General features: G+C 45.4%; 1 protein-coding gene across 1 annotated transcript in view; it reads right to left on the reverse strand.

Annotated features, from left to right (window-relative positions):
• The window catches only part of LOC135399468 (uncharacterized), a 170,630-nt gene that overhangs the window by 124,569 nt on the left and 22,600 nt on the right, over positions 1–23,461 (reverse strand). The window contains exons 12-14 of the mRNA XM_064631244.1: positions 20,325–20,360; positions 18,839–18,874; positions 17,938–17,970 (exon numbers count right to left, since the gene is read on the reverse strand). Of these exons, the coding sequence (XP_064487314.1) occupies positions 17,938–17,970; positions 18,839–18,874; positions 20,325–20,360 (105 nt within the window). The remainder of the gene's footprint in view (positions 1–17,937; positions 17,971–18,838; positions 18,875–20,324; positions 20,361–23,461) is intronic.

The following is a 23,461-nucleotide window of genomic DNA, read 5'->3' on the forward strand; positions in this document are numbered from 1 at the left end:
GACTTCCATGTGTCAGTTATTGCAGCGGCAGTACGCGAGACGATGAAATTATCACTGACCAGTGGATATTATACAAAGTTATCAAACTCGCAACGGATTGAAGTCGTAACGAGCGGAAATCGCAGTGGGATTGGACGAAAATGATGACAATGACGTTTTTTCGCGCCATCTGGCGAGCTCAGTGACAACTACGGCATTCAGAGGTGCTCGCCGTATGAAAGGGACCCTTTTAGAGCAACTTCGATTGCGTGCAACTGTAGCAGGAACCGAGTTGCAGCAAAAGGTTGCATCGTGTGAACCGACCCTTTGTTCACTGGTGAACTAGCCTCCACAGGTTCAACTCCCATGCTGCCCCAATAACAGGTTGCTATCGTTAAGATAACTGGGCCACCTCGGCCACACTTCAATGTGCTTAAAGAAATAGAATGTGGCCAATATTAGGTTTTTCAAAGTGTGTTATGCAATTGGTCAGCATGATTTTACTTGGCTTGCAGAGAGCGAAAAGAAGCTTTTCAGGCTACTTCACACGATCAAGCTCACGCTAGAGGAGTACTCGGAACAGATAGATTTCCTTGTGTCCAAGGCACATAGTGAAACGTTCAACAGTGATGAAGACGAAATCCTTCAGGAACCCTTTGGTACTGTAGAAGCGCTCCAGTCACTTGATGAAAATCTGAAGTCATTTCAGAATGCAAGGGAGAAGCTGGTATGTTGAGGCCCTTTAATCATAGTGTCATCATAATTTTGTTTGTGTGCCATTTCAAATACCATATTTTCTCGATTCTTAGGACCCCACGAATCTATGGATCCGCCTCACTTTTTGCCCCACAATTAAAAAGAAGTTTTGACACGAAACTATAAGGACCTTTGTCCATAGCTTCACGTGAGCAGCGCAACACTCGCGTCTGGTTCTCAGCGCCAAGGTGTCCCGTGACACTCAGTCAGCCTTCCTCCTCGCCTCCTTTCTCCTTGACGTCAACCCCGCACTCTGCAGTTTCCTTTTGGTTTTTGGACTTGCCTGGTGCTCGCTGGCCTTGCGCCATAATGATGATTTCCGGACGTACCCTGCACAGTTTAAGCGTAAAGTTATACAAGGCGAATCTCCGGGAAGAATGTGAAGTGTGGAATCGGAATGGCGTTCGTGAGCAAACGCCAGCTGGGGAGATACGAAAAGCGTTTCGGGTGGCCATCGCACAATGTGTTTCAGAAGGCCAGAGATGGTTGAAAAATCGTTTAAAAAATGCTGCATCAGCATCGCATTGGATGGCACAGAAGACTATGTGTTGTGGCGGGCAATCTTGCGGGGGACTCTAACCCCGATTCACTCATGTCAGCTGATGGTGGTGATTAGCACTAAAGTTGTAGCAAAATGAGGTGATGATTTCCACTTTTTTTTGACATTTCTATGTCTTGTAATCCTTATATTCGAATGCAAGGACCCTCCCACACTTTGGCCTGCTTTGTTTAAAAAAAAAAAGGTACTTAAAATCGAGTAAATTTAATGCAGGAACACTGAGATATTATATGCACTCATATATATGATGACAAACAGTCTTTCAAAGGAGATGAAGTCTGTGTCACGGAAGAGGTGCCCACATACGCGGATAACATTCAGTTTGCCCATTAGTATACACTAGTAGTTCAAAGGATATTTTTTAAGCTTTAATATTATTTGCAGTAATAATTTAAGGGCACCATAACAAAAATATTTTAAGAGTGCAGTGCACTGTACAGTAGGCTGTTAATAGTTGCAGACAAGGCATATATAGATGTAGTGACGGAACACATTCACTTGCATGGCGCATGGTGTAAAATATGTAGAAAAAACTACGGATGCATTCAGAAACTTTGCTTGTGTCCTATACACTTGTATGTAGCATTCCAGAGAAGCCAATAAGTGCAATTTGCATAATCCCCCTGAGAAATGTGTGTATTGTCATCAAGCAAGATAACTACCTATGGAGGTAGCCTCTTTTACACAAACTCTATGGAGAAATGTTACTGTTCAGAAAATTTTATTAACAGGTATTCTATTTACATCACCTAAAGGTGGCCACTCTTTAACACACAAAACCCAAACCCCCCAAAACAAGGAAAAAACATTCTATTTATGTAGTCACACACACAATTGTCCCACTACAGTTTTGTTTTTTGTGATAGCTCCTAAGAATCATGATTAAAACCCTATGACGAAGAGAAAATGAGTGGCATGAACAAGTTTATCCTGGTTGAAATGGGAAACGGCCAGCTTTCCTACAGTAGCAGGGTTCCTTTTGTAGCACTCGTAATTTCCCTCCTCTGACTTGCACTAGAGGCTGCCACTCCCACTCTTTCCCAAAGTTTATTTCATCCATAACTCGGAAGCGGTTATGTAAAAATTGCTTAAAGTGCTGGGTGACAATATTCACTATGTAGCTGATGGATACAAAACGGCGATTTTGCCTGGTGTCACGACATCGCACTTGCCATAGAGCTTCCTCGTTTAGCGCGGTAAGAAGCACTCTTAGTCTCTTTCTTGGTGTGGTCCAATCCCGAGAAGAAAAACCAGCAGGGAGCTGAAGATTATAGGTGTTGGACATCCGTGACCACGTTGCACGGGCCACTGAGCACTCCCGAGACACATGTTGGACAGTTTCCGTACTCAGGCAATGAACACATTCATCTGTATGTGTGATGCCAAACCGTGTGAGTCGGTCTCGTGTGGGTAGGACTTCCCAAGCCGCCTTCCACCTTAAGTCTTGTACTTTACCTGGCAACCACGATGCTGACACTGCCCTCCAGTTATGCTGCCGTCGTGCTTCTTCTATCGCCTCCTCATTGGAAATTCTTTCTCCTAGCTCTGTAGCCGTCGTTTTGAAAATGTCTATATTCGGGTCCAGGGCTTTTATTTTCTTGTAATGTTGCACAAGCAAAGCGTAGTGTTGGGTCGGTGTCTCTGTCTTGCTGGACTTCTTCCATGTTTCAGCTTGGAGGACGAACCTCCCCAACGGTCCCAGCAAATATCGTGCTATAGCTGCACGTGGTCCCTCAGCCTCGAGAGTTTGGAGCAGGCTTTTTAGTGCCAACGTACGAGCGTTGGTACCTAAGTGTGGGAGACCTTTTCCTCCTGACTTCGGGGAACAATGTAGGAAACGCCGTGCTACTAGCTCTGTAGAGTAATCCCAGAAGAAACCGAAGACCAGAGAGTGAAAAGTTCTCACTATGTTGTTAGACGGCACGCATACCCGTGCCATATGCCAGCATCTTGAAAAAACAGCCGTTTTTATGAAATAGGCTTTTTCGTTGAACGAGAAAGAAAACTTTTTTGTTTCTTGGATACATTCTCTAATGTGACGAAGCTTGTCCAACCAGTTTTCTTTTGCCAAACCATCTCTGTTGAAGATGATGCCCAATATCGTTATCGTCTCACACCTCTATATGGGAAGTTCTCTTGCATCAAAGTTTCCAAATGAGAGTAGCTTGCACTTCCTCATATTTAGTCCTGCACCTGTGAAACTGGCGAAAAGCTCAAAAAGGTGAAGAACCACGAACACTGAGTCTGCATCTAACACGAAGATGGTGATGTCATCTGCGTATACCGCGGTCTTCCACACTATTTGGCCAGGGACCGGTAGTCCTCGCACAGATACAGGGTTATTTAGCATTCTAATGTAGGGGTCGAGGGCAATCACAAAAAGAAGGGGGGACAGGGGACAACCCTGTCGTACCCCTCTCCCTATGTTGAAGGTTCCTCCGATGTGTGTCATAAAAAGAAGTGCTGCTCGTTGACTTGTGTATGCTGTTTGGATGCATTGTACGAAGCTCGATGGAAAATTGTACATCTGAAGTAGGTCGAAAAGATAGGTATGTGTTACCTTATCGAACGCTTGTTTCTGATCTAAGGAGAGGACTGCTCCTCTTCCTGTTCGATCTTTGGAGAAAGGTAGCAAATCTCGGACTCCCGACAAAGTGATGTATATGCTTCTGCCTTCTACACTGCACGTCTGGGATTCTTGTATTATGCTGGGCAAGACTTTCCGTAACCTGCTTGTTAACAGTCCCATGATAATTTTATAGTCACTGTTGAGAAGAGATATTGGCCTCCAAGTCGACGGGCCTTCTATGACTGAGTTTCTTTTCGGAATGTATACAACATAGCTGGTGTTGAAGTGTTCTTCCCAAGCATTTTTCTCAAACATGTCTCGAAACATTGTGGTGAGAAAGATTCGTAGTTTTGGCCAGAATACTTTGTAGAAAAGGTTTGGCAGACCGTCCGGCCCTGGGGACGATCCTGACCGCATGTTTTTGATCACCACCTCCAGTTCCTCATCGTTTATCGGGCTTTCGAGCGCTTCTTTACTTTCTTGCGAAAGGTGAGGTACTAAGTCTGCTACATAGTCTGGAATATTTGTTACTGACTTTGCTGAAAATCGCTCCTCTGCATGTCGGAGGAAGCCTTCTTGATCTGCCTGTGTTATATCCCGTACTGCGTTTCATCATGCTGACTTGTCGGGTCCTGCCACCTTGTATGGCTAAAGTATCGGAGCATTTCTGCGCCACCTACATGTTGCGATCTGGCATATTCGAGCTTGGCTGTCATTGTGGATGTTCGGAGCACTTCGAAGTATTGTGCCTTCATCTGCTTCAAAGCCGCCTGTGCTAAAGCACATTGAATGCCTCCTCTTCGGACTATTCGAATTTTCATTGCGATGTCACGTAGCTCTTTTGTGCGTTGTTTTGCCTTAGCCTTCCCAAGCTCGATGAAAAGCTCTTGCAGTTCATCTTTTATGCTTTTCCAATTCGTTAACGACGGAGGTGTTCCTATAAGGCGTTTAGTTAAAAAGTCATTTACTGTGGCCACCACTTCCTGGTCACATAATAAAGCGTGCGAGAGCCTCCATGGTTTCCTTTCCGAGGCCCTTCCACTTGGTATATTAAAGGTTGTTACAACGGCTCTGTGGTCGGATACATACGTCCCAGTGATCGAGGTCTCGAAGACTTCACAGTCTCACGCACAACTTGCTACCTCTTCAGTTGCATATATACGGTCTAACCGAGAACTGCTGGTTCCACGAGACCATGTGCTCACAAAGCTATTGTCTTTGATTTTCCGCCAGATGTCTTTCAATGTAAATTGATCAATGATGCGAACTAGCTCTCGACTGTTCCAAATCGGGCGGCCTTGACCTTGCCCCGCAACGTCTAAAGTGCTATCTGTCACGCAGTTGAAATCACCTGCCAAAATGAAATCTTGGTGATCTAGCACAAACCCATCGAGATCCGCAAAAAAAGCATTGGTATGTGCTGACTGAGCTGGAGCATAAATGTTCAAAATTCGCAACTTTCTCCCGGCACATCTGATATCTACAGCGATAATCCGGCCGCCAGTATCAGGAACAGCAAATGCTTGAGACTGGAGAGACCTGGTTAAGATGACAACTGCTACGCCCGTACACCGACTGGACGCCAAACTAAAGAAACAATTCACTCTAAAACGTTCCTTAAAAGTCTCTACCTGATGCACACTGAAAAAGTTTGTCTCCTGTAAAAGCAAGATGACTAGACGTACACTCCGCGCAAAACCCATCACTTCAGTTTGTTTTTCAAGGTTGCTAAAACCTTGAACATTCAGCGTTCCGATTCGTAAAAACATTACGATAAAGGAGAGTAAAGGCACACTACACACGGTTCAAGATTAATCACTTTGCATGTCTTGTGAACTATCTGACGACACACTAGACAAGTCTTCACTTAAGACATTATCTGAGATCACCACAATCTTTTTTGCTGCATGTGTCACTTCGATGTCTTGGGTTGAATCTGATGATGTTGATGTATGCTGTCGCTTTTTCACCAGTCCTGCGTCTGGACTGAACTTTGCTGCTGTTGATGCGGGATTTCTAGGCGCTGTGGGTGCGGGAATTGCAGAAATGTATCGTCTTGCCATTGGAGTTGATTGCACTTCAGCTTTGGCTATCGGCGTTAGATGTACTTCGTTGTTTTGATTTGCGTCAGAGTCATCTTTGTCGGGAGATTCCGTTGACGAAGTCTCTGTGGTGTCTGATATTTCATGCCCTTTAGTTGTATCTTGCATTGTTCTTGCCTCTGAAGCTGGGGCCAAATTAAAATCGTGGACTGATGCTGTGGCCTCTGAAGCGTCTGGCATCTCATCCATGTCTTCCAAAGAAAGCTCCTGCGCACAACTTGTGCCATTTCCTGTCACATGGCTTTGTTCTTTTTCCGATAAAGGAAGCCGCGGAAAAGCCTCCTCCGTTACTTCTATCCTGTGTTGTTCATCCGAAGTTGTGCCATCCCGTTCCTCGTCTCGCATTTCTCCCATCGTGGCTGGTTGTCTGACAACATCCGACAGAAGCCGTCTCTTGCGGAAACAATCCGCCGACGCGTGCCTTCCGCCACAGCGCTTGCACGCCGATGCGCACTCTGATGTTTCATGGCCATATGTAGAACAGCGATTGCAAAAGGGTACCGTGCACCCTGCACGCATATGACCTTCGCGTTTGCATCGGCTACACACCCTGCGAATGCCGAAGTAGTCGCAGGTAACTCTGTGACCTAGTACTCTCAGAAAGTTTGAGACTTGACTTAGACTTGACTGAGAATGTTTGACCTCCATTTCTATCTCCACTATGCGGTTTCCATTCCGCACTGTAGACCGGTCTCCTGAGAAACCCCACTCGATTTTCTTCACTTTTCCATGAGGTGCCAGCGCCCTCATTAAATACTCATCAGGTATAAAGACAGGTATGTGCATGCATGTTACCCGAGTGACTTGAGCCCCCAACGACTCCAGAGTGGAAGGTACTCCGGCTATGTCGATGACACCTTGAGAAAGTAGTTTCTCCATGGCGTCGAGACGAGGAACTGAGATTTGGAACTCTGTTCCGACCACGTGTTGAACGCTAAAAACGCCTTCTACACTCACCACTTCAGCCACACCATTGATGACGTCTACCAGGGAGGCGTCCTGTGGGGCGTTAGCGGTGCAGACCAGTGCCTTCGTGGGGATGAACCGCGAAGTCATCTTTACCCTGGCAACTTGCTCCTGCAATGACCGGGGCTTCCAATTGAGCAGAAATGACCTTGAACAAACGAACTTTGACCTTAGCCAAAAGGCCGAGAAGCGATCGAGCGAGAAGCGATCGAGAAGCGATCTGAACAGCTCGTAACTGAAAAGGTTTTATTCACAGTGATTACTTAAGTGTCACACATGAAAATCAATCGCCGACTATATACACGAGGGTGGCATGCCTATGCCTTGAAAATGACCTTTCCCCTTGTGTTCCATTCCCTTTCTCGGTGCACGTTTGCAAGCACTGAAGTTATGCCATTCTTGCTAGAAAGTTGTTAACAGTTTCACCCGGGAGTTAGCAACCTCGACTATGTTGACACAAGTCCACGCAGACGAAAATGCTGTCTCACCCGTCATCAGCAACTGTCTTTCGAGGAACTGTTTCACCTCACTTCCAACACAGTCGACCAACATCATCACGGAGCACCACTGCCTGGACTGTATGGTATCCCTGCATCGGGCCTTCCAAAGAGCTTGTTCTGCAATGGCTGTGAGCAGAACCCGAAGCTTGCCTTCTGTTGGACCGTACGATCTTGTCTGGAGCCCAGCAGGGAGCCGCAAGCGATATTTTCGAGATAGTATTGACCATACTCTGCGGGCCACAGGGCATTCACGGAAAACATGTAACTTCGTCAGAGAGTGTATTGGCATCAAATGGAAGGCCGGCCACAGGGGCAGGCTTCCTGCAGCATCTCAAATAGACTCGAACAACATTCTGAATACCATACATGTAACTACGTCATGGAATGTTAGTGCGGCGACTGCCGCGAACGGTGTGTTGCAGTCTGCCCACGGCCAGATATCATCAGTGCTAGCTATTCAACTTTGCCGGTGTGGTGGAAGCTTAACAATAAAAGTGTCCGCCTCTCACGCCACTTAGCGATACGCAATGAAGACGACGTTCCACTTTTGAGGACTGAAATAAATGTTGATCATTGTGCACCCTTAAAAATGAACTTCACTGGACAGCACCATCCTACGCTCTTAAAAATGAACTTCACCACATAGCACGCTCCTAGTCAACCATCATTCCGAATGACGTCGTTGTCTCCCCTGATTTGTTGAAAACGGGGGGCACACTTATGGAGAAATGCTAATTGTCACAAAAAGGCGTACGCCCTGCTCTTTCCGCAAATCAAGAATGATGCCGAGAAGCAACTGTGGCTGTGAGCCGCGTACAGACGTGGACAGATGGAGAGAGGACATCAGGAAGGAGTGGCGGACAGGGGGGTTAGTATGCGTCCTGGGCCGACTTCAGGGGCAACTGTGCCGACATACGTCTGGAAAGTCTTCGGAAAACCCAGGGAAAATCTCAGACAGCACAGCCGGTGGTAGGATTCAAACTCACCACCTCCCAGTCAGCACGACATCAAAGAGCGAGACGTCTTAGGGCCAGTTCTCACTTGGCGACGCAAGACGCGGCGTCGTGAGCGGGCGGCGGAAGTAGAGGCGCATTTCCGCCGCCCCGTCAGAGTGCACGGTTTTCATGTTCCCACCACAGCGGCATTCCGTCGCCCAAAGCATACGAAAACTCAAGAGGCGTGGCCTTTCTCTGTCACCTAATTGGTCGCCAGTTGTCGTTCTCGGCAGCTATCGCCGACGTCGTGAAAGAAGGTCGGCATGGCACGTTTTTTTTACATGCGACTAGCAGCAGAGTTATTCCGCTCTCCGATTGGCTCACTGTGCGCAGGCGTGGTAGGACATTTCGAGCAGACGACTGCCTCGCTCCCGTTTTCTTCTGTAACTGTGACGGACTCGTGGAGACGTGGACGCTACTTGAACTTGGAATTATAAATTGCTGACGCGCTCGTTTTGTGAAGGCATTACCAACCGGTTCGCTTCTTCGGTCTGTAAGGACTGTGTTTTCTCTAGCGCTCGTTCTTAATGCTGCGACGTCTCTTATGAAAAACAATAACATGCAGGCCTATTTGTTTTTGCTTTAGTATATTTAAAGAGATTGAAACATTTGTTTTACTGAAAAACAAGCTTTCAGATGGAGTCTCTCCTTCATCAGGCACTTCTTCATCCTTCTTCCTCGCACCTGATGAACGATGAACTCCGCCCTTAAGCTTGTTTTTCAGTAAAATAAATGTTACTTACTTACTTACTTACCTTACTCACTTGCAAGTGCTAGACTTCTCCCATTTTTTGGCTGTTAGTTTGCTTTTGCTTTGTAAGAATCGCCTGCTTATCGATTAACAAGACGACGCCGGGCAAAGTTCACAACAATGAAACTCTAACGTGACATTTTTCAAGTCAAGTGCGAAGATTTTTAGGAAGTGTATAAGCTTTATCATCACAAGTTGTAGTATTATTGGAAGTTTTGTACACTTTCAAGATAAACCTTAGCAAGTACGAACTAAGGAAGGGCGTAGAGAGTGGAATATATATTAACGTGGTTTGCTCACATTTTAGCTAAACAACCCGTTGTTAGGAAAATTCAAGTAAGCTTACACAGCCTCGCTCAGAGTGATGCGATGTACAACACATACCTCCACCCAGAACTGGCCACGTCTACCCACGTCTCTCTGCGCCACCGTAGCTCTCACCGTAGCTCTCCAGCTTCCGTAAGACGGCCCGTACCTCGTCCACGCCCGCCAAGGCAACACTGTGACCATCCAACTGCCGAACCGCCGAGTTCGAACCCATCGACAGGGTGAAGTCGGCCTTCCTCCTGCCGGACGCCCCGGCTCCTGCGTCACGCATGCCCCTGCCAAAACCTTCAGCACCTTCACCTGCAGCACCTTCGCCGAGAAGGGTCCGGTGGGCGTCCGCCCCGCCTTCGGTGCGACTCGTGCCGTCGCGACATTAGGTCCAGGGGGGGGGGGGGGGCGCTTGTAGCGGCACTGTGCGTTAGCCGACGATGAAGATTTCACCAGGCCCGTGTTGCCCGCGCCCACGCTCTTCTGCACCAGCCACCCAGTCATTCTCATTCTTTTTTCCAGCTGTTCGCCAGTAAACAGCCTACACTGTAAACTGAAGAACACCCTTATGGGTGTAAATGACTTGTCCTTTAACTCACACCGCTTTTTACACCGTATGGTCTGAAACACACTATTTAGAGGGTGCATTCTGTGTAAAACACCATTTGAGAGGGTGCTTTTCCTCGAAACCGCCGTCTTTTGCACCCTTTATACACCCTTGTTTGAGGGTGTTTAACAATCTTACACCCTCCTAAAAGGGTGTTTAAAGGGTGCAAAAGAAGGTATTTCCAAGGAGAAGCACCCTTTCAAGGGGTGTTTTACACAGAATACACACTATAAAAGGGGTGTCCCAGACCATATGGCGTAAAAAGTGGTGTGAGTTATTGGACAAGCCATTTACACCCATATGGGTGTTTTTCAGTTTACAGTGTAGCCCCGCCTTACCCCTTCTGTCTCCTTCACTCTCGGCCTAACACTATAAAACGCTGCGGAGTGTAGTTTTCAACTGCTAAATAATGTGTCCGAATAATCCTTCAGCGGACTTCGTATCATATGCGCTATAACAGCACAGCCTACCGTACTGCATTTTTTTTCTGGCTTTGTAACTTTCTAGACGAGTGATGATGGCTGGCGATGGCCGTATTTCTCAAGGGATATTTTTTACGCTGCAGCGCCTTGTTCCAGTCTCCCTCAATTCACAATGACGAAGGAGAGCATAACTACGCACGAAGATGCTGCAATCGAGAGCTCTGTTGAACGTGGCCAATCGGGCGGCTCGTAAATGTTATTGCAAAATGCTGCAAAATGAATGGACAAGTGTCAATTTGCAAAACACCTTTATTTCGCAGCGCCAAAGAAACGTCATCACTCCCAATGACAGAGTCCCTTGCATTCCGGTTGGTTACTGCAAAAACACAAGACAAAATTGCTACAAAATAAATAGTGTAGTGTAGCTTTAGAAAACGGTTTAAAGCATAGATTGAGAAGTAACGGGTCAAAAAGAACTCGTTACAAGTTAGGTATCCGTGTTCAAAATCTAACTAAGTACATAACGAAGTTCTTCAGCCTGAAATGTAGCTCGCAGTTACTGAGTTACCTAAAAAAAAAGGAGTTACTTCCAAGTTACTTGGGATACAAAACAGCATTACGCAGGTGCAGCGCGTGAGCAGTTGAGTTAGACCTTGAGCTGCCTACGGACGAGTGCAACACGCTTAGATCGTTTTCGTTTGTGCGCAACAATAGACCTCTCTCTGTTTGTAAACAAATGACGTCATAGTGTTCGGCAGCGCCACAAATTTGGTAGAATTGAACTACACTCGAAGCTAGAGGTGAACAAAGTCGCGCCCGAAAGCCACCGTCTTGAGGGGATTACAATATGGTCCCTTAAAGGGACGTGACCCTCGGTCCTGCTTTTCTTTCAGTGGGAGGCAGGGAACAAGTGCCCGTTCGTGGAACCCAGCCCGCCCCCTCCGATTTGTTTCGGTTTCAGTCTGTCTACCAATGTCATGATGACGTTTCTCTGGTTGAGGTCTATTCGAACGCTTTGCATCTTACTCCCTGTGGGCGCACAGTGGTTCAGCTTAATTTCAATGGCAGTTGTTTTTACTTCCTGAATAAAATACTGTCATTGATTGAATATCACGTTTTATGGCAAAAAATATGGCAATGAAGGAACCGGAGAGGAAACAAGAAAATATTTGGACGTCAGCGAAAAGCGAGTTAAAAGTAACTTGGCACTTAAGTTACTTTGGAAAAGTTACGTGAAAAAGGAACCAGTTCCTCTGAAAGTTACCATGGCGCAAAAGTACCGAGTTAAGGTACAAGTTACCAAAGGAAGGAACTTAGTTACAGTAACGAGTTACCTCGAACTCTGGTTTAAAGTGGCACTACGGACTAAATATCGTGTTATCAGAATCCTACAAAATTTATGTTACTGAAATCTTCTTGTCGCACTTTACATTCCCGCAAAATATTTTGGCTCTATATGACGCGAAAACTAGAGAAAATTAATTTTTATTTCTGAGAACTGTGGCATCACGTCCCGGCGTCCCGCGCCCGGCTCTCATCTGGCAACGTTGTTGCCCTTCGCGGCTTCCGGAGGGGGGGGGCTAACTTTTTGCACTGCGTGAGCGGAGCCCCACGTGACATATCATCCAACCGCTCTGCCCTTAGAGGAAACACAAAGGAAGGAGAGAAGACATCTCTCGCATTTTTCCCTCTTTCCATCAGTGGCACGTGACTTCTCCACCACGTGACCCTACCCAGACCCTACCCACGTGACCCTACGAGTGTCCTCTCCAAAACTTGACATCATTGCAATTTGTGGGCTTATGATGACCTCATTCGGTCGTCGCGTCATCGAAACTTGTGGAGGCTCAGCAGGTCTTCAAACATTGACAGAAATGCACAGTTTTCGTGAACAGCCTTGAACTTTTGCGTATGAAATGCTTGAGGCATCTTCTTTTCATCGACTGAATAACATAAACGCTGTTTTCTGAGTCCGGAGTGACACTTTGAAGAGTTAGGACGTATGCTGAAGAAGTTCCCACACTTCTGCGCAACTTGTGTAGGATAAATGTAAATGAGTGTTATTTTTATGACGTCATCTTGTATTCAAAATTTTCTTGAAAGGGGCAATAAACGCGCAGAAAGTCTATACTCCTAATACAGGAAGTCATATAAACGTGACGTCACGGGAGGTATTCTATGGTAGGAAGGCGGGAAAAGTGTTTAGAGAGCCAATAGTGATGGACCTAGGCCCTCTATCTCTCCTGAAATCTAGGCTTGACGGCGAAGTCCTTCTAGAGCTTGTATCTCAGCAACATGTAGAACAATAATGTTTTACACTCGTTATGGCTTTAATGGAAGATGGCTGGCATGTATCGCAATGCACGCATAATATGATAATATGGATATCTAGAGGCAGCGCACTAGACGGATACAAAAAGCACTAGATAGGACAACTGGTTAATATGAATAAGTATAGCGTAATGAGCACAATATAATGAATGCAATGGTGCACATTAGTGAGACCGTTGCGGTCCCTTTGAATGCTGCAGACCGACACTTGGCGCAAAGACACACGCTTCTGGGTAGTTGATTGATTCATTTCCACTGCGTATGAACAGCGTGGTGTACGTGCGTTTTAGGCACTCGTATTCCCCCAGTCTACAATGTTCCGTGAAACATACATTGTTCCCATTTTGGGATCGAAGTTTAGATAAGAGACGCATCATTGAACTGTCTCACATTTTGCTCACAGTATCACAGTACAGCAGACTGTTGCTGCGCGCCTTCAGTTTTCGTTTTATCCTGTTTTTATACTTCGTCGCTGATGTCCAGGGGTTACTTCTCAACCGACAGTGGTATCAATTCATGATTGTCTATGATCGAAGGTGGACCTTTCCGGCTGGCACCGGCAACGATGATTTATCTGTCTCAGATATGTGTGCAAGATTTCCGGGGCACCTTACAGGACCACAGGCGGTCAAAATTATCGGCAGCCTTGCCCCGCGGCACATATAGCATGTAGCCATATAAGTGCCGGGGGTCTCGCCTTACGTGTAAATTTATTTTCAATTGTTATTATCTGCCTCAGACCAATTGGAGTGCGTTGGAACACACACGCGAGGGAATGACGGCGATCAGGTGATATCAGTTCAACCACATCAGCTTCACACGTAGACGCTTATGGAATAATTATTAGCCTTTTCCAGGACAGCCAGTGTTACGTTCATGAAAGCTCATCTTAACCTATCTCATCTCTCACTGCGACGTGGTGGTAGTCGTCTTTGTATATTTCACATTTTTTTTTATCATAACGATATGTTCGGACGCTCTTTTAATTCTCGTCCATCTCTTCACCGCTGTACCATGAACAGAAGGTTCGCATTCCCTTTCGCACTACTAATACATGCTCTCGGTGATTTGTGCCCACAACTTCTTTTAAGTGGAACCACCTTCTCGGCTCTATTTCATCCATTACTGACCCTTCATTATTTAAGAAAGTTCTTTGTGATCATCTGAACGCCATATAACGATTGTTTTTGTCCAATCGTTCATTGTTTGTTTTGTGTCTCTGTATCCATCCACTTATATTTGAACTTAACTGTTACGCCCCTCCCCTCTCTAATGCTAATAAGCCCTGAGGGCATCATAACTAAATAAATAAATAGTGTACAGTTTTCTTCCATAATGCGTGATTGCGATGTTTTCCATTCCTGATGTTCTGTGTCCACATACATGTCGAATACCTGTGGCACAAGTGTTGCAATTTTTACTATGCGCTTACATATCGCGTATTTTTAATTGTCTTGTTCGAAGTAAGACATAGTTTAAAAATAACGACTCCAAGTACCTCATCTAATGGTAAGTAAAGACTTCTTCAGCCTTACACATATGCCTCCTTTTTACTTTTTTGACAGACAGTAGAAGACACATTGCATGCTGTCTGTTACAGCTTAGAAAGTAGTTCAAAGAAAAGGGTCCCTTTGCCATGTCGACCTCACCCCTCATCCACGTCGACATTGCAACCGTTTATAACTGTTGAGGTAAGCAACATACCTACCTCACTAATATAGCAATCTCGTTTTGCAATGTTTGTGCAATGCAATGTAACCTGGTTTCACACTTCATCCGTGCGGGTTTCGATACGTTACATTCCTAACCGCAGCCACGATGTAACGCGGATATATGTGCGGATACGCCGGAATAAACACTCCCGCACACACCTCTAGACAGCAGTGCAAGTAACCTTTATGAGCGCAAGCGGTGCTTTCTGCCTAAGTGCAACGAAACATAGTCTACCGCCACAAGTGGTCCATTCGCAAGGTTCACCTTTCTGGTATCCTGTCGTGGTAGCAACTTCAGGCATAGTTCTTAACAATGAACACTAGGGTACTTTTTTTTAAATTTATTTTTTCCGTTTCTATCTAAGGCAGTAGGCAGCACTATAATTAAGGTGCAGAAGTACAGTAAAGAGAAATGCACAAGAACCTAACACACAAAAGCCTACGCTACATAATCTCATACCCAGACAGTTTTTATAATAAGTACAAATATGACAAAGGATAATAGTGAAAAGAAAAATGATAAAATAAAAGCACTCAATACAGCTCACTAAGCAAACAAAAAATCATGGAAAATTTTAGCTTGAATGTTAAACTTAAATGGATTTAAACTTAGTTGGACTTGTTACCTCAAGCACAGATACTTATAATTTCCTGATACCCGCAAACTGTTTCTGCATAATGCTGTCCGCTACTGATATCGAGGCTTACCTTCTTCTCGGGTCCAGCGGCTAAGACACCGAGTCGCTGAAAAGGCAGAAATAGGCTCTCATAAGTTGAGAACTGACTCGACCATTGTCACAGCTACGTTCAGAAGCAGTGGAAACCAACTAGCAGGGCGTTGTTTTCAACCCAGGAAAGGCAACAGATACTTGGTGAATGACATTCAAATGTTTGCGTTGTTGTCGACATTACCTCTCCGATTCCAAAAATGCTGTCGCGAAGACTCTGGTCGACCTAGGAACGTAAAAACACAATGCGCAATATTAATTATCAGAACATACGTTGATTAAAGGTGAAAGATGAAAGTCACTGAAAAGTTTAGCCAGCTGTAGGGATCGAACCCACATCTTCTGGATTACCGGTCCAGGGCTCTACCAATTGAGCTAAGCTAACACGCCTCTCCAGCGACTTTCGGGGTGCGTCATCTGAAGGGACGACAAACCAACCACTCACTCTCACTCACCCTGCTTTCACTGAGGGCTGGTTGAGTGAGTGGCTGGTTTGTCGTCCCTTCAGATGACGCACCTCGAAAGTCGCTGGAGAGGCGTGTTAGCTTAGCTCAATTGGTAGAGCCCTGGACCGGTAATCCAGAAGATGTGGCTTCGATCCCTACAGCTGGCTAACCTTTTCAGTGACTTTCATCTTTCATCGTTGATTTCTTAGGCAATTTGAGGCTTTGTTTGTGTCTGTCCCTTCTATGTGTTCCAGCCTCAGAACATCAGTTTCTCTCTTATACGTTGATGGCTCACTTCGTCATTAGCTCCCGCCGAGATGTTCCGCACTCTCATTATAATCCTGAGGTGAGATTATTCAAAGCGATTTGGTAAGCCTCATAGAAAGCACAGCAAATAATTTCCAATATGTTCGAGCTACTTTGCGAAATTGAAGTTAACTTCTCAAAGTACAACAGCTATAGTTATTTTCGACAAAGTATACGACTATACGTGTGTTATTTCCAATGGATGTCTAAACCTCTGGGCGAGGCGTTTCATTGCCGCATGATCAGTTTAGAAGGTTATGGCTCCAGGAAACAGATTCAGAAATACTCTAGAAACAGAACTTGGACAACACAACACACTCAAGACCAAGCAGCCACGTCTGATTTGAGGAGAGTTTTACGGTGTGTTACGTTTAGAACACGTTAAAATATATTCATATATGTGTATATATATTATCAGTATCTTAATATATATTCTAATCGTTGGGAACTACTAGCAGGTTTTGAATTTGGCTACCATTTACCCTGCATGACGGAGGCGTCAATCCCCGATGAGACATTTTGAAAAAAACACCTTTTTTGAGGTATATTTTTGATAATATATTTCTGAACGTGTATTTTTCAACGGGGATTTTTGAGCGATTGTTTTTTTTTGCACGGATTCGTAACCGTATATTTTAGGTGATATATTTTCCATAGCATATTTTTCCACGATTGATTTTTGACGGGATCGAAGAGCAGTGGTTTACCCACAATTTCGTGCTTGAGGGGGGGGGGGGATCTGCAAAGGGGTGTTTTCCATGATTTTACGAAAAAAAATTTAGGGAGGGGAAGTTACGGGGGTGAAGGGGGGGGTCTGGATAAATCACTGTCGAAGAGTGTACAACCGTGGTTGGTGTAACCACACTCTCAAAAAGGGGGAAAAAAAAGGTTGTCTTTTTATGCCTTTTAGCGGGGTAATGGCTTGTCTCAAACGTTAGCCCATAAGTGTGTGAACTTTAATCGCTTTGCCAGAGTTGTACTGATCAACTCTGCACGTGGGTCCTAACTTTATCGACCTCTGTCAAATTTATACATTTGAAATATGCAAATGGATCGTCTGCAGGCATATGGCGTTTAAGTTGTGGACAGTGCGACTTCCTCGCAATATGCTCAAAATGTATGTTTTGTTGCTCTTGTCTCTCTTTTTTTTACGTTTTAAATATGATACATGCATACGAAATTCGTGATTTTCCCGCTAATTTCCATCTATATAGCGTAATTTCTCCGTAAAACTTCGGCTTACCGGTTGTTACCGATGATAAACAGAAAAATCAAGAAATCTTCTTCACCGGCCGATCACGAGCGCAAATACGCAAACAAAATTAACTGCGCCTAAAAAATGCAAACTTCGTACACAAGGTCGTGCAGATATGTCATGAATTAAGGAACACGCGTAATTGGCGGAGAACAGATTCTATTAATAGGCTGCGACATCGCAAATACTGAGGTCCTCTTGGCCTGACAAGCGACTTTGCAAGTGAGGGTTCGGAGATTTCCTCTTCGTAGTAACGGAAAATATGCCGCAACAAGTGACAACATTTCGCATTAAACTACAACCGTGTTTCTCACTCTAGTTTCTACTTAAATTACACCTCAAATACGACGATGCCGGCGCTTCCAAAAATTATCGCTGTTTCATGTAAGAGACTGAAGTACCTTGGGTGGTAAATTGGCTCAGTTACCGCCCTAAATATGTTGTCGACCGAAGGATGGCGCCGCAATCGAGGAAATAAACAGTCGCCCTTTCCGAAAGGAGGCGCTGCCTCCGGGGAATGTAAGAGAGCGGAGGTTACCACTTTTTCAACCATTTCGAAATGAAAGTTGTTGGTCTGAGTCTTGTGTTTGTGTTGTCGTTCTGTTCATACTTTCAGTAGATCAATCACGAATACTCACCACGAACCCGTAGTGGTAAAGGATAGCGCCCACCTAGAGATTAGACAGGAACTTCATTAACGTAATGACGCTTCATGTTTGCGCGCAAAATACCGCGGCTACTATGCTCACATTTGCCGGGAGAAAGCCCTAGCATACCAACCACTACGGAAATCAGCTCCATTCAAATGAACGACCTATGAACCAGGATCCGCGCGAACGGCTACCAGCTACACCATCTCGAAAGCTTAGTTCAACATCGTGCCAGAACTGAGTTTTCCTGTGTCCAAGAGAGCGAGAGAGAGAGAAATACATGATGATGATGATATGGGGATGACTTCCGCTCATTGAGCAGAATGCTACCTCAGTGCTATTGGGGAAAAATGAGAAGGTGGTGTCCAAAGCTCCATTCTGGGTTTGAAAAACTGCGCTCTAACAAACAAGCTTACTTTACTTTCTTTCATCATTAAAATCTTACTTTAGTCATCAGGTGTAGTCATTCCTGCTTGATTGTATTTTGTGATGAAATAAGGAAGTCACTGAAAAGGTTAGCCAGCTGTAGGATTCGAAGCAACATCTCAGCCTCAGAACATCAATTGCCATCATGTATTTTGTGTCTGTTCGCGATGTTGTCTAGCCCAGCAAATTCAGTCTGACTTCAGTGTCAACTAAAATTTCAGCGTGAGTTTCATGTATCAGCTCTGTTCAGTTCCTTTCCTTCAGTTCACGCAGTGAAATCGATGCTTTCGTGGCACCGCGAGAAGACGGGTTGGGACGCATTGGGACGGGGTAGAATTATGCTGGGTCGCAGAGTACCAGAGTTCGGGAAGCACTGACGTACGGAACATATAAGAACAGATCAGCAGACACCTTGGCTCGTTCACTTTTAGTTGTACAGTTATATAAAGTATCCAGCACTCACCTCAAATATCATACCTCCAAGATCCGACTGCCATTCCTAAGGTTGAATGGAAAGGAAGAAAAAAAAAATCAACAATACGTGGGGCGGATTCTTGGACGCAAACGAAGGAAACTAACAAGATGGCCATAAACAATTAAGGTAGAGCGTAAAAGAATTGTTGCAACCGGCGGACGGCATCTGCGATTACATCTGGCGCAGTACGTGTTCTGTACGTTCGCTGTCGAGGTGCTGTCAAGGTGTTCGGTCAAACAAGAACTCGTCTCGACTAAGAATTAATTTATTACTTATATCGTAGCATAATTTTCCTTAAATGTACCGGAGCCGAACACTCTTTGGGAGCAAAATGACAACAGCGCAACAGCGAGGACTGCATCACTGCGCCTCTGCACCATCCGCGTTAATTAACGTCTCCCGTGGCCGTCAATCAAACTGCACGCAACCGGCACGAGCCCCCCGATGCTACAGGCCGCATCAAAGAAGCAAGCAACGGGCTGTGACTCCATCAGGTAACACTGGGCCAGTCGGCAGCTTCAGTCAGCTTGAAATTATACAAACTATCCAGATCTAGCTTACAATACCTAAAGGGTGATGTACACCTTTTATTCTAACAGGTCCTTATCATACGCACGGAATGTTGATAAATTACCATTAAGAGACGTTCTAACAATCAAGCATCGTTCTTTGATGGCAAATTGAATGTCATTCCCAGCGAAAGGCATTCGTTCCCTGTCACACGGTGAAACCAAATGGCAATACATGCGAATGATATTTGACCAGAGAGGGTGAAGAGATGTGTGTGAGAGGGTGAAGAAGCACAGTGCCACCTCCGATGCCGAAGATGGGTTTTAACTTACGGAAGCAAATAAAAAATAAATGTATCGCGTGACTCTATCGGAACTGCCCTTATCTTGAGTTGCATTTTCTGTTTCCTTTTAATCTTTCTCCAGGACGCAAGTGGCGATAGTGTGCTCTTCCACCCTGTCACATTGGGGGCGAACGAAAGACGCGTCTCTGAAGATGCGCAATGAACCACATAAAGAAAAATGTGTTCCTTCACGAATTTTTTTGCGGACGATCTATCGAACGGATTTTTGTTCTGAAAACGCCGCCGGTATCAAGTGACCAAAGGGACCAGATGTAATCATTGGGACAACTTATTAGCTCTTATTGTTAAAAATTTAATTATTGAAAGTTATCTAAGACTTTGCCTTAGGAGTTTGCTAATGCCTCTATAAGGAGAGCCCTTCAACATATGCTATATTGCAATTGATTTCGTCTCGGAAAAAGTGATATATACATTTAAGAAAAATATGTTCGTATTTAGCTGGGACACGCTGTACATGTTTGTGACTGTGAGAAAATAGCACTGGCACACTGTGAGCGAGCAGATGTGCGCTGGTTCGCCGTGTGGAGAGCACTAAGGGCACCACATCAGATAGCTTTCTATGTGCTGTTAGCCAAATTGTGATGTAGGAATGTGTCTTACCTGCTGGTTTGAACGGGAGTAGTATGACTCTCTCAGCTGTTACGGATGCAAAATGATATAACTCAATGTTATGCTGAAACACGCACATTCCGTCGCGAACTCTCCGAAGGTATTCTTTCGTTTATGTGTGGAGGAACCCGCCTGCTCTACATTTCACATTAGATAGTATAAGGCCTGCTCCAACATATAGCGATATATTATACAGCCTTAGAAAATAGCCCAATATTTTCCTCCCCATAGTGCTCCAAATCGCTAAAAATTACTGCTTGCAGGAGGCGAGCTCATGTCAACTTTTTCAGCGCTAATATTAGCGCTGTATTCGTGTTGAACAATGAGGAGGACCCCCAGCGATGACATCAGGGAGGCCAACGGCCACAGGCCAGGGAGGCAGACATTCGTGAGGCCAACAACGGCAAGCCGGTTTACGCCAGCACCACTACCATCAGGGAAGTCGTCGAGTTGCTTTGAAAAAGCGTAGTATGATGACGATCATTAACTTTAGAAAGATACATCTCCCGTGGGATATCCTCCACTTGTACAACAATACTAAAGTAAGCTAAAGTAGAAGTACTGGAGAAATTCAAGAAGCAATAACCAGCCGATGAGGAGCGCCATCGCTAGCCTCCAAATACGGCGCTGGGAAGCGGTCTATATAACATGGTCGCTATAATCTAGTAGGTCGTGGTCTGGACTGTCCTTTAGAGTTGCGCCAATTAGCGGTTCCGCAAGGCAACGTCTGTTACTTGTGCCTTTTAATACCGTTGTGCGTGGTGTTGCTATGGCACCCATGGTTTGACATAGTTCACTCAGCATTGGGCAAAATGCAAATTAAATTGACTGGACCGTTAAAAATGCGACTATATACATTCCAGCCGGCCTGCGTGTCTCGTCTTTTTGCGTGTCCTGGCTTTCATCGACGTTTACTGGCTGTGGTGTGAATTAACTATAAATACTTTTGTGTAAAAAAGCCATTGCATACATCGTATCAGTTCGTACATGATAGCTAAGTTGCGCGTGCTACCGCCCCGTAACCAACTCCGAAGTTTCAAAACGAACACGCTCTACAATTCCTAATACTGTGTAACGGAGGTGTCTCATGCGTGCACACTACTTCGTGATGAGCATCATCTTTGGCTGCTCACGCAAAATACGTAACGCGCGACCCCCCGCCCAAATGTTCGGTACTTGCCGACAGAAAAGGTGAGAGCCCTAAGGCAAACACTTTTTTAGGACACGTCGCATTTGTATGATACTTAGTTGGCTGGGAGCGCGTTCTAACTTTACGGTTTTGGCTTGTACCAGTACACACTACACATAAAGCATCGCCACACTTAACCGTAACGCGGGAGCGCGTACACTGTATTGACGACAGCGCCGCCTGTATCGACGCTGTGTTCGGAACGACGCTGCATCCTTGAAGCTCAGCTCCGCCGATTTTCGACTGCGACAGAATGGAGCCATGCTTGGGCTGTGCGTTCGTTTCCGCACAGGGAGCATACGTGTGAAAAATTTTCACCCATTTGTTTGTAGTTTTTAAGAAAACAATTTTTTAAATTTCCATGGCACGGCGGTCCTGTGGTCGGCAAATCCTGACCAATCCCGGCTTCGTCCTGGCTTAGCCGCGCTCGTGGCTTGGCTAACGCCAAATCGTCGATGCGATGGCGGATATCTATGGGCGAAGGTGAATGTTTTGGGTGTGTTCCGTGACAATTGCTGTCGTTAATTGCCTCAAAGATAGTTTTGCCGGTCTTCTTTACAAGCCTTACAGGATGGCCTCGTTGTGGAACGACGGCCGTCGTGAGCGGACATTCTGTGCCCGCACTGTGCTTCATGCTACCAACAAGACCTAACACCTAACGTGTGACCTACACTTACGCATTTTCAATAGCTTTGGCAGCGCACTATGCGCGGACTTGCTGCGCGTGCAGAAAGCACCACCAAAGCTATTGAGAACGAGAACGTGCTCGAAGACGAAGTATTCCTTATAAGAAACATGATAAAACGGTGCGGTGGTCCCCGATAGCTCGTGACAGCTATTTCAGCACGATACAGGGGCCATGACGGAGTGTAAACACAAACTGGTTGCCAGGCAGAGCTGGCTACGTGTGGCTATCCAATCCGCGCAGTTCCAAGTATGACGTCACAAGTGGAACCGCCGCCCGGTAGTTTTTCCCAAATTTCTCACGAAGGAGTATGGAAATTTGGAAAGCAATGTGCGTTTATGAATGAAGTTGGGACCACGGTTCTGAATATCACAACGTCTTCATACTTTCGGAACAGCAGCGGAGCTGCACTTTGAACACAAGCGCCTCTAATCAGGGTCGCCAGATTTGGCTACTTCGCGAAATTGGCTACTTCCAGACATTCGGGACATGGAAATTTGTGCAATGGCGATTCGTTATTCTCCTGCTACTTGTGTGGATACTTCTTCTGACTACATTTGAGACTCCTGTGCACCTAAGTCGGTGGGAGGGGAGTAGATTTAATTGTTCACCATAGAATGCCAGAATAGGCAGAGTGCGTTCATTCCTGTTTCCCTTGACGATCGGCCTTCTCTCAGTCGGTACGGTGTTCTATGCGGGTGGCATCATCAGTACACACCAGCTCAGGACTTAAGCAGAGCACGACAGCCTACTTATCTACCAAGGCCCTGCAAACGTCCGAAATAGGGGGCCACGGTTGCTATTGCACACTGTCGCGTCAGACATGAGGAACCAAAATTCGAGGAACGCTCTCAGACACCTATCGCTTGTCACGTGCCAAAGTTATTGCATCGTCGAAATTAATGACGTGTTCTTTAGTCAACAACGGTCGACCACCTCAGTTTTTGTCTGTGTTACGTGTGCGACCCTGACGACGTTCCTTCTGTGCTTGTGCTTGTGCCGTGTGCTAGCTTCACCTATACCGGCTACTTCACTAAGGTGTCCTGGCTGAATAATTCGTAACCTTGCTAAGACCCGTGTAACATCGGTTATGAACCATGCTGGGGGCAGATAATTTGTGTACTGTCATTAATAACATAAAACTCCAAACTTCTAAATTGCACAAATTTTAGTTCAGAAGCTTCTGGAACCTCTGTTTTACAAGACCTCCAGCGAAAAATACTAAAAGCAAACAACAAAAAGAAAAATTATTAA

The sequence above is a fragment of the Ornithodoros turicata genome, chromosome 7 (genome assembly GCF_037126465.1).
Source record: "Ornithodoros turicata isolate Travis chromosome 7, ASM3712646v1, whole genome shotgun sequence".
NCBI lineage: Eukaryota > Metazoa > Arthropoda > Arachnida > Ixodida > Argasidae > Ornithodoros > Ornithodoros turicata.